The sequence below is a fragment of the Barbatula barbatula genome (genome assembly GCF_947034865.1).
Source record: "Barbatula barbatula genome assembly, chromosome: 25".
Classification (NCBI taxonomy): Eukaryota; Metazoa; Chordata; class Actinopteri; order Cypriniformes; family Nemacheilidae; genus Barbatula; species Barbatula barbatula.
In genome coordinates, this window is record NC_136788.1 from 12,307,824 (window position 1) to 12,325,732 (window position 17,909).

Consider the following 17,909-nt stretch of genomic DNA (forward strand, 5'->3'; position numbering starts at 1 on the left):
CCGATGTGAGTCAAAAACATGACTTTTTTCTGTTGAAGGTCAATTTATCTGAATCTACTAACCAGCCAGTTTTACTAAATGAATGGGGAATGGAGGTTTCAAGATAACGCAAAATTACCACAAAAATCACGAATATGACTCATCTGTCTCCTCAAGTTATGTAACAGCTTTGGGTAAAACACAGACCCACATTGAAGTCATAAAACTGTATACGTCACATTTATGATGATTTTAGTTTCATTTTTTAAAGCTCCGGTCCCCATTCACAGTAAACTAAACATCCCGTACATTCTTCAGAATAAAACTGTTTGAATGAACTATCCCTCTGAACAGTACATTTATTTAAATGGATCTTTATGTCTGTCTTAGCTCTCCTCATTACCCCGTCTCTGCTGTTACCATGATATGGATTCTTTATTTGCAGTATGAGGCACCAAGCAGCAGTGCTGTGCTATTTATGGACAAGACGCCCTGACAGACAGGCAACGAATGCTCCTAAGGCTTTAAACCACGTGTTTCATAAAACAGGCTGATCTCGGTGCTTGAAAACTATAACTATATAACTATAGATATATATTCCATACAGTCTCATGCAGGCTAAACATACTGCACCTATACAAGCTTTAAATGGGTCGATCAAAAACAAGTTCCCATAATACAATTGGACAATTCCCAGCAGACTGTGTTCAAAGGACTGTGATTATCTCTTTGCTACCAAATTGTAGTCAAGGGTAAGAGCTGAAAAAAGGAAAAATGTGTTTTTCTTGAGTCAAGACATACTGTATTTTAGTGCGTTTCCAATGGCAACAAACTGTTCCGCTTCATTCTTTTGATTATTTTTTTATTTCTCATTTCGTATTGCACAGTAGGGTTGGAAAGGCACATTACCACACGACTCACAACTGCCTCAACAATATGTATACTTTATATATGCTATGCACGCTGCTTTCCCATAATGCAATTTGACCTCTCTACTTCACTGTGATGGATGCCATAAAAGATTATCTGACGTCCAATTATCATTCAGCGAGATGCGACACGCAATACGAACCTGAACATGAATGTTGCTGTCGTTGAACGCTCTCTGTAGTGCCTGCGTCAAGCCTTTAGACAGGTTCTGTCTCATTCCGTTTTCTAGCCTGTTACGTCTCATCTGGATGGACAATACTGGTGGCAGAATGACAAAACACACACATGATGGTCATGATTTTTCAAGATGCAGAAAACAGCACAGAACCCACCAGAGGAGATCATGCCTGTAAACATGTCTGTTTGTGAGGAACATATGCTGGTTTCGGTGAAGTGCATCTGATGTCAGTGTAGTATTTCAGAGAGAAAAATGACTGAAGTTAATCCTTCAAGTAATATATCAAGTTTTATATAAGGCTCTGTTCAAGTCAGCTAAACATAATATTAATATAAAGAGTCTAAATGTTTAAGTTATTTCATAACTCTTCATTACTGTTATTGTAAAATAAGGAAATATTATAACATCTTGATTATTTGACATACCCATCCCTTACAAAAATAAACTGTTCAAGTTTGCTAGTATTATACTTATTTTAAGATAAAACAATAAGAAAGTTGAATTCAAGCCTACTTTTTATGTACTACTTAAAATAGTATAAAAAAGTCATTTGACTTGTTCTGACAATAAGTCTAACCATAATTGGCTAAGTATACTTGTCTTGTAGTTGTGTTTACTTTACAGTACTTTACAGAAAACTTGCTGCAAGTATTGAACAAGTAAACTATTCCTATCGGTTTACTTGTAGTATAGTTGCAGTACAGACAACAAATATAAGTTGTAAACTAGTTGTATACTCAAGGCTTAACACTGTTACACTTCAAGTATACTTATATTATTATTGTTATAATTAACTAAGAAGTGGGCCAATTTTGTCCTAAAGTAGTATTGAAATAGTACATGATAACTGATATTAGTATACTTAGCAATATCAGTTTAGTAGTATAGTAAACTTATAATAAAGTTTTCATGAAATATACTTGAACTTTGCCCAAGTATACCTAATAAAATGACCTTGAAGTACACTTATGTGTGGTAAGGGTTGTTCAAACCCTGTTTTACACCGGTTTCATAATGTTTACAAACAAATTTATTTGTGTGACAGCAAAATGCTGTGAACTATTACAATTAATACAATTCTGTGTTCGCATGCAATAAAAAAAAACATGAAACAGAAGCCTCACCTGTTTTCAGCCATAATCTTTCAGTCACATTACAAGACAAAATAGAGCTTTCGGTTGGAGGAGTGCTCGGTTCCACCGTTGTGCTTCCGGAGGTAGACAATGTGATGGTTTGAGGAGGGCTGGTTGTTGTCGTGATGGCTAAGGTGGTTGTGGTGGTTGGTGCTACTTTAGTGGTGGTGGTGGTGGGCAGAGTGGTTGTAGTGGTGGTTGTTGTCGTTGTAGGCGGTTCCGTCTCGGCCGTCGTCGTTTTGGTGGTTGTGGTGGTCGGCGCGGCAGTCACGACCTCTTTCGCTGTGGAAACTACGGTGGGCGGTGTCAAAGTCAGTGATGTCACCGCTGACGGCGTGACAGTTGTGATTGTCACCGTGGTGAGCTGGAGGCTTTCATCGTTCACAGTGTGGGAGTTGCTTCGTGTCGACGCGACAGTCAAGCCATTTTCAGTGCTTTCAGGAGAGGTGACGTTGAGCGGGGGAGAGGAAACAGAGACGGAAGTTATCGCATTGTCGGTGAGAGGGGCGTCCGTCTCTGGCAGGCTCGTGAAAGAAAATAGTGGAGGAGTGGGCAGATCAGGGTTCCTGGGGAATTCGCCGAGGGTCCCGTCTAAAAGCAAAGAACAGACAGAGTGAGCAACCTTGAGAGGAGGAAGTGAGATCACACATTGAGGTCACAGGATAGACACATAGGACACATGCATTCACAATACACAGGCTTGGTCGTAATGTACATTAAAGGGATGACTGAAGCTGACATCACAATGGATGATAAGAATGAGGATGACAAACAAACACAACGACCTTGAAAAGGATGATGATGAAGAAGAAATGATGATGGAGGGATCACCACAACATCGAGTCAGCAAAGTGCCTGTGAAGAAACCCTTTCAAATACGTGACTTCTCAATCTTTAAGACTTTTGTACACAGCGTGTATTTCGTACACCTTGTGGTACCTGAACTAGTGGTCAAGTCACTGTTGATTTTCTGTGCTGGGGACTGGGGCTTTGGCATTCTGATGGCCGGCTCCTCGGGGGACTTTTGATTGGTGCGATTGTCACTGTTGCCGGGTGGGGAGGGCAGAGAATGCACCAGCGCCTGAGGCATTGTCTCTGCAACCTGCAGAGTCTGCACTGAGGAGAACACGGGCTGCTCCCTTGCGCTGTCTGCCCCTGCTGGTAGGGAGTGGAACTGCGAGGCAAAATCTTCCTCCTCCAGCAGTGCTGGAGATACAGAGATGTTTGGAGGTCCGGTTGAATGCTGGGAAGGACTGAGGGGGCGTCCTGTTGCTTCAAGCTTTCCTTCATCTGGAGATGAGAAAAAGGTGGAACAAATTAACGTTTACCATTTTGGTATAATATGGCCCTTACAAGTCTTTTGGTTTTATATGGAGTAAAATCATAGTAACCATAAATGTACTATGGTTTCACCACAGTGAGTCATCATGGTTGTATTTTCAGTTCTTTTGTTTTTATATTTACATATTTATATTAACATGCTTATTTTAAAATGAGTTATAATGTTAATATTAGTCTTTTTAGTGTATATTTATTATTTGTATATTAAATACATTTTTATGTCAGTTTTAGTAAAATTTTCGTTAACAATTTTGCGCCTCAACTTAAACTTACTTCAGTTGGTTGCTAAGGCAACACTTCAAATGTTCATTTGGTTTTAGTTTTTTCAAATCACATTTAGGCCGACATTTAATTTGATTTCAATGAACCAAAATGTTTTAATAATTTTAGTAAACCATAATAATCTTGACCACAATAACAACATTTTATCCATTGTATTTGCAGTAAAACTATGGCAAAGTGATGTTTTTAACAGACCATGCGTCTCCTTTTTAGAGATTTAGAATGTTTCAGGATTTCTCAGAATATTCTCAGAAAACAACTTCTGCAATTGAAAATCATAGATTTCAATATGAACTTGAACATCGAAGTCCCCTTGTGTTTTTCACTGAAAATTTATTGGACGTATAAAAATTTTTTTTTGAAATGGAACTGGCAGCAGACTGACAGTTAAATGGGAGGAGTTAACAGATGCTCCGCCCAAGGTGTATAATTTACATAATTTCACATGGATAGTCACTAGAGGGCGGAAGTGCATTTTCTGATTTTAACAGAAGATTATAATGGCAAATTCATTTAAAAAAGAAAATGACTCACACCGGTAAGCTTTTGACAATAAACACTGTAATATTAAATGAAAAAATAGAAATGGTACTTTTTATTTCACTGGGACTTTAAAAAGACCAAATAATCTGCCCTATGCTAACTTTAAACTCTGTAGTTTTTCCTGTATATAAATTATTGTCTTATTTGTACTGTATCTATATTTACTCACCTTTAAAATGAATGGTTCAGTGTAAAACCTAATATTTCTAATAAAATCTAAAGAGCCAAGCAAGATTTCAATGTTTTGGTTTCTTTGTACTTAGCAGCTTGCATTCTACGCATTGAGCTGGTCAACCTAAAGGCACACATTTTTATTTACATCAGCCTTGATGATAATGCATGCTATTAAACTGCTCTCAATGTATTTGAGACAGAGATGGAAACAGAGAGAGCAAAAAAGGCAAAGCGCCTGCAGCACCCCAGCACATTTCTAATTTGGTCCTGCGGCTAAAGGTTTAATGATTAATGTCCATAAGTCACTAACTGTATATGACTCTGTCCATGTTACGCTCCCCCAGATAAAAATAAAGTAAAAGCCTGTAAAGGTCGATTAAACATGATATTAATCATCTCCCAACGGCTTGTCAACACTCAGCAATCTAGAGACAGTCCGCCGTGATTTTCTTTTCCGAAACGTTGAGCGAACTAAATAATTCACAGTCATCGGTGAGAGTGATGTTATTACAGGGTGACTTCACGCAACCGTGTTTAAATATTCTTTACTTATCCTCCCTCACGTACAGTGTACAGTATGTGTGTGCGCAGATTCTGCGGTCACGTTGAATTCCTCTCCTCCAACAGATAACCACCTGCTCTGACAGTTACAACATATGGGGTTGTCCTGATTAACAGGCAGCGAGAGAGAAGATGAGATCTTGGGCGAATGGGATCTGGATGCAGATCCAACCCAGCGCCCTATCGATGCACTTCCTCTGAACAGGAAGACAAGGTTTGCTGATGGCTTTGTACACTTAAGTGCTCACTGCCAGGCCTGAAGATTTACGTACCCACGACGAGTTCAGAAACAGGTCATGTGACTCCAATACGAGCCAATCAAACTCTACCACCAGGCAGACTGGAGCGAGCCGATTGGAAGTATGATAAATGCCAAAGAGGCCTCATCCATCACCGTTCTCAAGTGCACAGTCTCCAATGGTCCTCGTATGGTTCTACATATGGATGCTTTCTAATCAGTGATATCAATTGTTCAAGACTTAAGACATTTTTTATAGAGGGTACTGTGCCCTCCATTAATGTAACTGATGATCACAGGGCTAGAAACACGTGGACGTTCTTTATTATGAGGACAGGTGGTGCAGGGGGCTGATGGGTAACAGGCCAAAGCCTTTGAAGCCCACAAGGGAGTGTGGGTAACTGAAGCATGGAGTCACACCATTTCAGCAGGACAGATCCGTGTCCGTGGTCTATTCATAGGTTCCATCTGCTTTTGTTGAATCTTGTTGTGGTGGCATGGGATGAAGTAACATCATCATTACATTTATCATAAAGAACGAACAAATGGTGTTTTTTCTTTAGCTCAACTGGGAGTGTGTGAAGCTTGCAGCCAAGATCACGGGTTTGATCCTGCAGTACATTACATGCAATGTACACTATCGTTCAAAAGTTAAGGATCACTAGGCTGAAATTAGGGGGTCAAGCCATGAAGTGAAATAGAAGCCTATTGCTTCTGTTAGTGTTCCTATAATTATTCTTCCGCTTCTTCTTCTGCCATGGAAGTCTATAGCAGCCTAAAGAAGCGTACATGGGAAAGTTGTGAAATGTGCCACAGACATATAGGACATTCTCAGAGGTTATCATGGCAAATATGGAGTCGCTAACCCAAACTCCATAGAGCCACCAACAGTCCAAACTTCCTCAAACGTTTTCCCCTATAACTTTTGAACCGTATATCCTAGAAACAAAATTAAAATTTCCTCTAAACCCTTGGCTCATGCTGATACAATTTGCTGATCGTGCTGATCATTAACTCCTCCTTAATGGTTTGCCCGATTTGCAAAACATTTTATATGCAACATCTAGAGACACTGCAGAAAAAAAGTTATTAGAACATTTTCGATAGGTCAATCCATTGTCGTATAGCGCGTAATGTTCCAAAAATGTTCCCTTTGGGCCGTGGTTGGGCTTGTCCTCGTAATTTCTACTTGCAGCTATATTTTATTTTGTGATCTTAAAGGGATACCCCAAAAAAATGAAAATTCTGCCATGAATTGATTTAAAGGAAATTGCTTATATATTATTTGGTGTATAGACCCCCTGGTCCCTATACTGATTTTCTGAAAGAGTTTGCGGACTTCCTATCGGACCTATTGGTTAACGTTGATAAAATACTAATTGTCGGAGATTTTAATATCCACGTAGATAGCGCTAACGATGCATTAGCACTGGCGTTTACAGAACTACTACAATCTTTTGGGGTAATACAACACATTAAAGGACCCCCTCATCGATTTAATCATACACTAGACCTGATTATATCTCACGGAGCCGATCTAACCAATATAGATATTATGCCTCAAAGCGACGATGTCACCGATCACTATCTTATAATGGGTACTTTGCGCACGTCAGGAATCAGCCCTTTAACTCGTTATCGACAGGGTAGAACAATCACCTCCGCTACTAAAGATAGCTTCACAAAGAGCTTGCCAGATCTGACTCCTTTAATAACCATACCAATAAATAAAGAATCGCTCGATGTCATGACCAGGAAATTGGGTACTATTTTCTTTAATACATTAGAAGCTGTTGCACCTACAAAGTCAAAAAAGATTAATGAGAAAAATATTGCACCATGGTACAATAGCACCACTCGCGCCCTTAAAAGAGAAACTCGCAAACTAGAGCGCAAATGGATAAAATCGCAATTAGAATTCTTTAAAATGGCGTGGAAAGAGTGGAAATTGTTATAAAAAGGCACTATAAGCAGCAAAGGCTGAGCACCTTCGTAACCTCATAGAAACCAACAAAAACAATTCAAGGTTTCTATTTAGCACAGTTGCTAAATTAACAAATAAACAGACACCACCTGACCTGGCTATTCCACCGCACCTCGGTAGCAATGAATTCATGAAATATTTTACAGAGAAAATCGAAAACATTCGTGACAAAATTTTAAAAACTCAACCTCCAAATCTGTCCTATGAATTAGCACCAACCATCGCTCCAAAACAAAGGCTCCAGCGTTTTTCACCTATAAAACAGGAAGATTTATTTCAACTTATCGCAACTTCTAAACCTACAACTTGCTTACTAGACCCCATATCAACTAAATTATTAAAAGAGTTACTACCTGTTGAAATTGAGCCCATTTATAACATTATCAACTCGTCAATTAATCTAGGCCATGTCCCAGGACCCTTTAAGATGGCCGTCATTAAGCCTCTAATCAAGAAACCAAACTTAGATCCAAATGAACTTGGAAATTATAGACCGATTTCAAATCTCCCATACCTGTCTAAAATACTATAAAAAGTAGTGTGCACTCAGTTGTGCTCTTTCTTACAAAATAACAACATGCACGAAAAATTTCAGTCACCCTTTAGATCGCATCATAGCACTGAAACTGCGCTCGTTAAAATTACAAACGACCTGCTTATAGCATCAGATAAAGGTCACATCTCACATAACATACTTCTAGATCGCTTTCACAATTATACCGGTATTGAGGGACAGGCACTACAGTGGTTTAGATCTTACTTGTCAGACAGACATCAATTTGTCCATTTAAATGGGGAATCATCAAATCTAACGCAAATAAATTATGGATTACCTCAGGGATCGGTTCTGGGACCCGTGCTGTTCTCCATATACATACTTCCCCTCGGAAACATTATTTAAAAACATGGAATTAGCTTCCATTGCTATGCAGATCATACTCAGCTATATATCTCATCAAGACCAGATGATTCCCAGCTGTGCAAATTGGCAGAGTGCATTGAAGATATACAACATTGGATGACCTGTAATTTCCTTCTTTTAAATTCTAATAAAACAGAAATATTACTTATCGGACCAAAGACACGCAAACCAAATATTTCTGATTATAAACTGCAAGTTGAAGGATGTACTGTTACTCCAACAAATACAGTAAAATATCTAGGCGTTATGTTAGACAGCAACCTGCCATTTCGAAATCACATCTCAAATGTCACAAAAACAGCCTTTTTCCACCTAAGAAATGTTGCCAAGTTACGAAATATTCTGTGTGTTGCTGACGCGGAGAAGCTTATTCATGCATTTATGACCTCAAGACTTGACTACTGTAATGCGCTACTTAGTGGTTGTCCTGCATCATCAATAAACAAACTACAGTTAGTTCAGAACGCAGCTGCCAGAGTCCTAACCAGGTCCAGAAAATACGATCACATAACCCCAATTTTATCAACCCTTCACTGGCTACCCATTAAGTATCGTATTGACTTTAAAGTTCTTTTAATCACTTATAAAGCCTTAAAGGGTTTAGCCCCTACCTACCTAACAGAGCTTCTATCACACTGCAACCCATCACGCTCTCTAAGATCTCAAAACTCAGGACTTTTGATAACACCTAGAATAACTAAATCCACCAAAGTGGGTCGAGCTTTCTCATACGTAACACCTAAACTCTGGAATAGCCTTCCTGATATTATTCGAGGATCAGACACACTTGCCCAATTTAAATCTAGATTAAAGACGCATCTTTTCAGCCAAGCATTCACTTAATGCAAAATATGCTAAATAAACCACCAGGAGATGCTGACATTAGATATTATTTACTAGAATAATTGGATTATATAAAACACCATGTAGTGTGTTTTACCCTTTCTTGGGTTTTTCGTTTTTCCCCTGTACAGCTGCTTTGGAACAATGCAAATTGTGAAAAGCGCTATATAAATAAAATTGAATTGAATTTGATTTGTGAAAAACATTTTCAACAACAGACCTAAAGAAACTGGCTACTAAAATGCCCATATTCTGCAAATTCAAGGCAAATGACACTTAAATATAACATTTAACTTTTTTTCTTTAATTGGTGAGTTTTATATTCTACAATCTGGAAAAGTACGAATATTCTTAAAAACAAGAATATGATCCTTAAAAAAGCAGATTCTTAACTGAAAAGAATCTATAAATGTACAAGCTAAAAATGTGTATATTACAGCAATAATGTTGTGTTACTACAGTATGGCTGAAAATCTTGTGCAATTATATTGAACCAATATAATAGTGCCCTGTGGATAGCAAAACAACCACAAGCTGCCAACAACAACATTAACAAAAAAGAAACTATTGACTCCAATTTCAAAGAATTGCTTCCAGCAGAGCCGGGCTAAGAATGACCAAACTTTATTGAGACAATGCAACGCCATCGGTCTGGGTATTCTTGTTTATATTCCACTTCTACTCCTGGAAATTCTCATGTCGTTCGGACACCCGAGACCGTACAAACAGGGACATTAGGGAACAGATAGCCTTGCAGTGCCCTTTAGATGAAACTAGAAAAACATAGTACATCAGTTCCTTTTCTCCTAAGAGGAAGAAGCTTCATCATAATATATGAACAGCCGGTGTAACAACAACACCTAAGAGCCTTCCTTTAACTAAGCAACAACCCACATCCACAAGTGTATTTTAGAAATGCTGTGAGCAAGAAAATTAGAGCCATGGTGGACGCACACATCCCACACATGCTAACACCAGGCCTGTTTTTGGATGAGGCAGGGGATAAATTGTGGAGGAAAGGAACCAAGAGATCCTGGCGGGATGTTGCGGTAGCAGCAGTGGCTGGCAGATTTCAGCTGCATTAACGTTTATCCTTCAGCTGATGGCTACCTTTGTTTTAAGAGCCGATGTACGCAGGCACACCTGCTGAGAACGCTGCAGAGCCCATCTTTATGGATAAATAATTTAAGTGTTGGTAAGCACCCAAGTCCTGTGTCTTAAAAGCAACATGACATGGCCGGAAATTAAATTGATGGTATTTTACTTTCAGGTTCAGCCCAACAAAAAAGACTAATGGAGACATCACATGCACAACTGTTTTAAAAATGGTAAATTATTTACCATTGCATTGGCCATGCAATGGTAAATATAGGGAAAGTTTATCCAAAAATACAAATTCTGTTATTTATCCTCGTGAACTTTGAAATATGTATGTGACCTATTCTTCTGTGGAACACAAAAGAAGATATTTTGAGAAATGTCTCACGGATTTTATGTCCATACAATGGAAGTCAATGGGGGGGCAATGATTTTCGGTTACAAACGTTCTTCAAAATATTTTCTTTTGTGTTTGGTAGTAGAAAGAAAGTCATACAGGTTTTGAATGACACAAGGATTACAAAATAATACAATTTTTGGGGGGTTGAGCTATTAATCTCTTACTAAGTATATTAGACTTAAAGGAATAGTTCACCTTCTGTCGTCATTTACTCACCCTGTTGTCATTTTAAACCTGTGTGATTTTCTTTCTTCTGCAAAACACAAAAGGAATATATTCTGGAAAATGTTGGTAACCAAAAAACGTTGGTCCCCATTGACAAGAGGGTATGTAAATAATGACATAATTTTCATTTTGAAGGTGAACTATTCCCTCTAAGCATATTTATAAGTATTTATATACTTTGGCCAATAAACAGCAACTGTTTTTATGACATCAGCTGCACTCGCGTTTCCTTAGGCTGTGAGATAGACTTAACACTATTGGCTATTAAATAGCCACCAAAAGTTCCTGTTTCAGTTGATACTACGTCAATATATTGAACTTAGCAGCATGTTTTAAGGCATACAGGTTTGAAATGACAAGAGGGTGAGTAAACGATGACAACCTATCACTTTAATGTAAAACAATGGTTAGGATTGAATGAATTAGGAACAAATATGTTGTCCATAAAAAAACACTGTCTCTGTTCCACAGGAACAAAAGCACGTTTCTAAATAACTGAAGAACAACATAAGTAAATTTAAAATGAAGTATTGCTTTAAAATACAATACAACATCATACAAAACAATATGTTAGAGTATAAATTCAGTGTATCATAAGATCTCATGGTTCTTCCATAAACAACTAAATACACGATCATCATTTTGCTTTGTAAGTCAGACATTTTCAAGTCCATTTATCTCATGTTTAAAAATAACAATCCTGAAGATTGAGCCATTGAGCTGCTGTAATCATAAAAGCTGCAGCTCAGATCAGCTGAGCGGATGATGCCATGAATTATTGACCAAGATACAAACACAGATCTGATTAAAATAACAGCCTGTACCCATCCAGACTCTCTAACTGATGAGGCAAACATCATCACACATCTGCGTAAGCATCGCCGAGCAGCGCCTGATTGGCTGAAAGGGCTCATGTGACTTCCTTGCAGGGCTCTCTGTAGGTCATGCAGTCCCAGCCGATTCAGATCAAACAGTATAAGACCACTCAATCAAACTCTAGCTAGGGTTGAAAAAAAGGGGCTGATAAAGACTTTAAAATGCAGTTGACAACATCATTTCAAAATATAACATGATATTTATGAATTTTAGAAACAAAATGAGATGAGCCTGCAGTGATCTACGCTGTGTTTACTCTGACTCGAAATGAAATTAGCCATCAGACGCCGAGCTCTCAACAAGCCGACACAGCTAATGCGAAACACCTCTCATTGCTACCTTTCCATCCATCGTCTTAACTGCATGCGTCTCCTCAGCCTTCTGCGCAAACCCGCAGGCTGCGGTGAATTACTGAACTGATGCCTTTGCGTGTTTGTTTTACTTTCCTTGCCTCTCACCGCATTAAGCAACTGTCAGATCTAGTTAGTTCCAGCTCCGGAATTGACTAGAAGAGATATACATTTTTACAAAGAGTGGGGAAATTTCTTACTCCCGTATTCTCTTCCAGGACACGTTGGAATACTCAGGAGTTTGTGTTTGAAACCTTTAATGCACTTGACTGGAGAGCCTCAGGCGGGCGGGGTATTGCAAACCCCATTAATAGTGAATGTGCACCTGACGTTTCTTTCCGACCCGTGCGCTTACTTTCACACCCTCTCGGAGGTAACTCACAAAGGGTGAATTGCATTTTATTCAGGCTTATTTTCTACTTGTGCCATTTGCGTTGGCATTTAATTGGCTAAAGAAACTATTTTGTAAGTGACATTGAAATAATTTTATCTTGAAAGAACAATGAAGACGTCAAGGGACATTTCACCCAAAAATGAAAATTCTGTCATAATTTACTTACCCTCCTTAAGATATCTACAAAAATGTTGGTAACCGAACACCGGCGGTACGCTATTTAAATAACAGCATACTTGGCAACAAAAGTTTAGGTGGACAGTAAATCAATGACATGCTTTTTTGCTGTAACACATCACAAGATTCCACACTGAATCTGTTCTGTATCTTTTCCATCTCCAGGGAACGGCGCAGCGCTACATCCTCAAAATATGCGTTTCGCACACAAACCAAACGCAGGGGGCTTTAGCGCTCAAGCGTAGTAAACATGACATGGCCACATAACATCATCCAAATATAAATCCAATTCTTTAAACACACCATCAATTCCCTAAGGGATTTTTAGGGTAAAGCTGGATGTTGTTGGTGACGGTCAAGGTTTGACAAGAACACACGCTCATTACGCATGAAGTCCAGCGAAAGCCACTTTTTCAGAAAGCTCTGGTTTTCTAATGAGCACCCTGCCATGTTCCAATTCAAGGTGTGAATATGAAGCTGAGCGCTTGTATTTTAAGGGAGGAAGGAAACACTTGCTATTAAATAAAATGAGGTGTATAACCAGAATCTCAATTACATCAACACGATAAACCTGTCATACTGATTTAATTACTTTTACGATTCCACCGGATTATGCGAACGTCTAAGTAACGTGGAATTTTTTCCAGAACGTACAATGGAATGTTTTCACTATGTTACTAGAACGACGCTACAATAACAAGACTTGTGTTAACCACTCGACGAATGAGTAAAATGAGGACACCGCTTTTGATCAGGCCAACAGAGAAACAGATACCATACGCAGAAATGAGCACAGCTGAGCAAGTCTAGCTTCAAATCAGACCGAACCAGAGGTGGGTGGAATGACCAAAAATCTATTTAATGGAATGAGTCATTTTATTTCACAGTAACAATACATTTCACGGTAACAATCTCCCTTTTACCTTATACCTCCTTTATCTTAGATTTACTTAATTTATTACAGGTCATTTGAAGGCTCACCATAGTTATAATGAAGGCAGGTTATCAAAATGTACTAAAGATACCAAATTAAGTTCTGAAAATTTAGATTTATTATTTATTTCTCTTCTGGATATATCCTATGTATACAGTATGACGCAAGTATAACAATGAAGTATGAATTAATGCACAAACAATGAGAGTAAAGCTCTACGAACGTCGCAAAACAATAATTAAATTCCCAACGTTCGCAATAATGAATCTCAACACAAGCCACACCCCCTCGAGTCTCTGCTGACCCTTTAATGCCCCTTCTTCTTTCCCACAAACCAGATTAGCCCCCCCGACACAAACCTTGTTTCATAAGCCTGAGGAGATTTTCAGGTGTGCGCTCCCACACAATTTCATTACGGTCTCCCTGAATGGTGTATTAATCTGACAGGGGTCAACTTCAATCCTGCGTTCTTAGCAAAATAGATAAAAGCGAGGCAGCGAAATGGAAGGAACTAGATAGCTCTGTGCTTTACGGCACGGACGATACAACAATACGTCCACCCGTCGACCAACAAAGATTAAACGAAACATATTTGCTCGTCGTCAGTCTTGGCAAAAGATGATGGCAGCGTTTTAGGGAGACGGTTGCTATCAGATGGTTGGATTTAAGTATTAGCTTGGTGCAAAATGAATGGCTTGTTTTGAAGCAGATGTCCGAATAGAAAGAGCTGTTATATAGCAGTGAATGATAAAGCTGTATAACAAATGCAGAACTTAATGATGCAATAAATATGTCAGATTCAATTCCTCACATTCACTTTAATTGTTAACGTCAAATTACAAGAAAAAAGACAATGTAGCGGTAGATCTTTTGATATATGCAAACGATTGCAGATTGAATCTGGTTCACAACAATTACAGACATCATCTCCTGTTGTCTCTGCACTCCTCATATCAATAACGTTGTATAACAACCACAGATCACGTTGTACAATAACCACAGACGAATCGTTTTTTTTACATCCAGTTTTGGACGCAATCTTTAAATAATGAGATTTTGAGAATGAAGCGGCATTTACGGTAACCTTTAGTCTACAGCAGGTCTAGCTATAGTTTATTAATCCGAGTTTTAACAATAACATCAAAACTGACAAAAAAGAGATTCTTTATCTTCCCGCCAGTATGACAATGAAAGCTTGTGTAAGTTGAATAGAATGCAATTCTTACGCAGGATACAGAGTTTGCTTTCTAATCATCATCCAATAAAATGCCAAGAAACTATTTCATACGTTCTGACCAAAAAAAACATATTTAATCTACAGGCCAAATCATAAAACAGAAAAGATGGGATCTGATTGAAATCATTAATCTCTGGAGATGGGCTGTTTGCTAAAGGCTTGTCAAAGTCGTGTACAGAGCATCCATCAAAAAGACACACTTACAGCTATTGGACTCATAACTGCCATGCAGAATGGATTATTCCAGAAAATATACAAGATAAAACACTCTGTTATTTAAACAGTCAGCATTGGCTACGTAAAGGCTACAACTGAAAACCAACCCTGGATAAAGATAATTATCATATGTTTGTTATAATGGCATAGGAATATGATGAAATAAAGTTAATTATGGAGACGGCATCCTCACTCGCTAAAGCCCTGCATACACATAGTCTATACAAACACACACAGTGTGCCAAAAGGAAAAAACGTGTGTTTCTGGTAATAGTGCGCGAGCGTCTCGAAACAGACATAATCAACTTTCACACATACAGTTCCTCTAATGAAGCATGGAATTATGGGAAATGAGAACATGTCAGCTGTGAAAACGGTCACATGAAGATCAGCGGTTTTGTCAGACATCCGTAAATAATGAAAACGTTGAGGTCTCATGTAAGAATGAAACAGGTATTGCACATTTTTAGCTTTCTAAAATACTTAATTGACTATTTACAAATAAATGACAGTCATGGTTCACCCAAAAATGAATGTCATCATTTACTCACCCTCTTATCTTTTTACACCTGTTTGACTTTCTTTCTTCTACAAAATATAAAGTAAGACATTTTGAAGAACGTTGTTAACCGAACACTAATCACTTCTTTGTGTGGACACAAAAACAATGCAACATTGCAAAATCCCCGTAGTAATCTCATCACTATTGTTATCTATATTTTACAGACACATCCTAATTGTCTTTTATACTGAAAATCCTATAAATGGCTGTATGAACGATGTATAAACGTTCCCTCTTTACAACACATGGCTTTGATTCAAAGATTTGCTGTTGTGTTCGCTTTTTAAATGCAATTTTCCTCTCGAGGGTGAACAGATGGGTTTTCAAAATGATGCTTCGAATGTTTTAAAGGGCGAGACTGACAGCCCCGCGTTGTTTAAATCAATAAGGGATGAGCAACGCAGACTCCTCCAATAACATATCTTTCTTTAACGGCAATAATTACACATTACGGGGCGGGGGAGAGATGAGCTTATGTCAACTCCATTAAAACTTGGCTTGGCTTTCTGTCAAAAACCACCTTTCTATGTGACAAGTGGCAAAACATCCTCATAAAACAGTGGAGTAAAGCTCAGATCCTGTCTGAATGTTTAGATAATTACCGAATCAAGTCAATCCGGATCCGGGGCCACAAAAAGGCCTTTGGAAAATCAAACGAAGCAGTTCATCACTGTCACTAATACACTCACTCTTTCCACTCTGGTTAAATAAATCGAGATCAGTTCCCATGGCAACATAGCACAGCAGGCTCCTGTTGACTAGCAGGAGCATCACTGTAGGGGCATTGAGGAAAGATGCCTCATCCTCGGCGAGCCACAAGTGTATCTGGCCGTTCGCCACGAAATCGGTTCAAAGCGGGCGAGGACAATGGCGGTTTTATGAATGAGAAGGCACAGATCCTTACCTCTGTGTATTAAGCACCAGACCTCCATGTTGACATGGAACTAATCTGATGTAATTCTACTTTAGAACATGAATTCATGTTATCCGTGTTTTGAGAGGCACATATTGCCTTGAATTGATTTGCTGGAGTAAATTGCACAAATGAAATACTTTATATTAAATGTACTTCAAATCTTCGGGCAATTGCTTATAATCCTAAGCGCACTTTTCCTTCTCTGGAGAACTCAAGCGTATTAAAAGTGCCATATAGTTGTGCACTTAGGATGAGATATACACTTAAAATACAGATAGCAACTATCATCGATTCGACATTAAATCAATCATCTGGGCTGCATGGGAAATCATAATGTTACCGCAGAAACGACACATTATCATTTCCAGAGAAGACCAAACCCAACAATACAGTTACTCGAAAGTTACAAACGAATTGCTGTGAAACGAACGGGATCAAATTCTACATGAATAACAGAAATAGGCCTTTGGTTTGTTTTGGTATATGGCGCGTGAAACAATAACCCATTCACTTCTGGAAAACATCTGTAGGTCCACAAAAACACTCTGTTTTTGGTCACGTTTAAGGGCAACATATAAAGAAACCTAAAACGAATGTTATTTGACATTCGAGTTGGCAGGGAGTCTAATACACAAAAGCAAAGCAAAAAGGCAAATAATTCATGTTCTACTCAGTGAAACACTATAATAGGCTGATGATGTACTGTACCCTTATTCATGTCTGCATTTAAAGCACTGAAGAACAACAGATTCCACCTCCTTGCTTTCAACATCATTAATAACAGCAGCGACATTGACAGCTGCCTTAAGAAACTATGCGAATTTGGCCAAAATGTATATTCCCTCAGCAATGCGCGCTTGCTAGTGCGCAAAATCACCCAGAACTGGAAACGGGTAAAAATGGCTGAGGAGCGGACACAGCACCGGGACTGCAGCAATGCCCCGACCACACGTCACATGCTGTTCATACACAAGTGCTGTATAGTGATGTAGGGCTACCTGATCTGCTGTTATGGTCTTGTGGGGATTTGCCGTGTCTGTGTTGCTGTGCATTTGAGTGCGCAAATATTGTGTCAGCCACATAACAAGCACCCGAAGAGGTTATGATGAAAACAATAAGTATATTGTATTTTGCATAAGCCTTCTCTTTTCAGATAATGACCTATTCATAAAAGGGACCGTTTTATTCCGCATTGCGTTTTAAACATAAATCCGCCGAGTGAGAATGAACCAAAGAGCCAATTGGAATGATTCGGAAAATCCAAATTAGTTATTGATTCGAATTCGATCGTATTTTTGGAAGTTCCTAATTCTAAAACGCGGTCATAAAAATATAGTTTTAGGAAGAACAAAGTATGTTCCACGGTGGACCCTGTGTACAACAGGTTGTCAACAAAATAAGCAAAAAACATCTCAC

At 38.6% G+C, this 17,909-nt stretch overlaps 1 protein-coding gene across 1 annotated transcript in view; it reads right to left on the bottom strand.

The window, feature by feature from the left end:
* Window positions 1-17,909, bottom strand: part of kiaa1549la (KIAA1549-like a) — a 36,634-nt gene that overhangs the window by 17,473 nt on the left and 1,252 nt on the right. The window contains exons 2-4 of the mRNA XM_079450222.1: window positions 3,160-3,510; window positions 2,212-2,811; window positions 1,052-1,167 (exon numbers count right to left, since the gene is read on the bottom strand). Coding sequence (XP_079306348.1) covers window positions 1,052-1,167; window positions 2,212-2,811; window positions 3,160-3,510 — 1,067 coding nt within the window. The remainder of the gene's footprint in view (window positions 1-1,051; window positions 1,168-2,211; window positions 2,812-3,159; window positions 3,511-17,909) is intronic.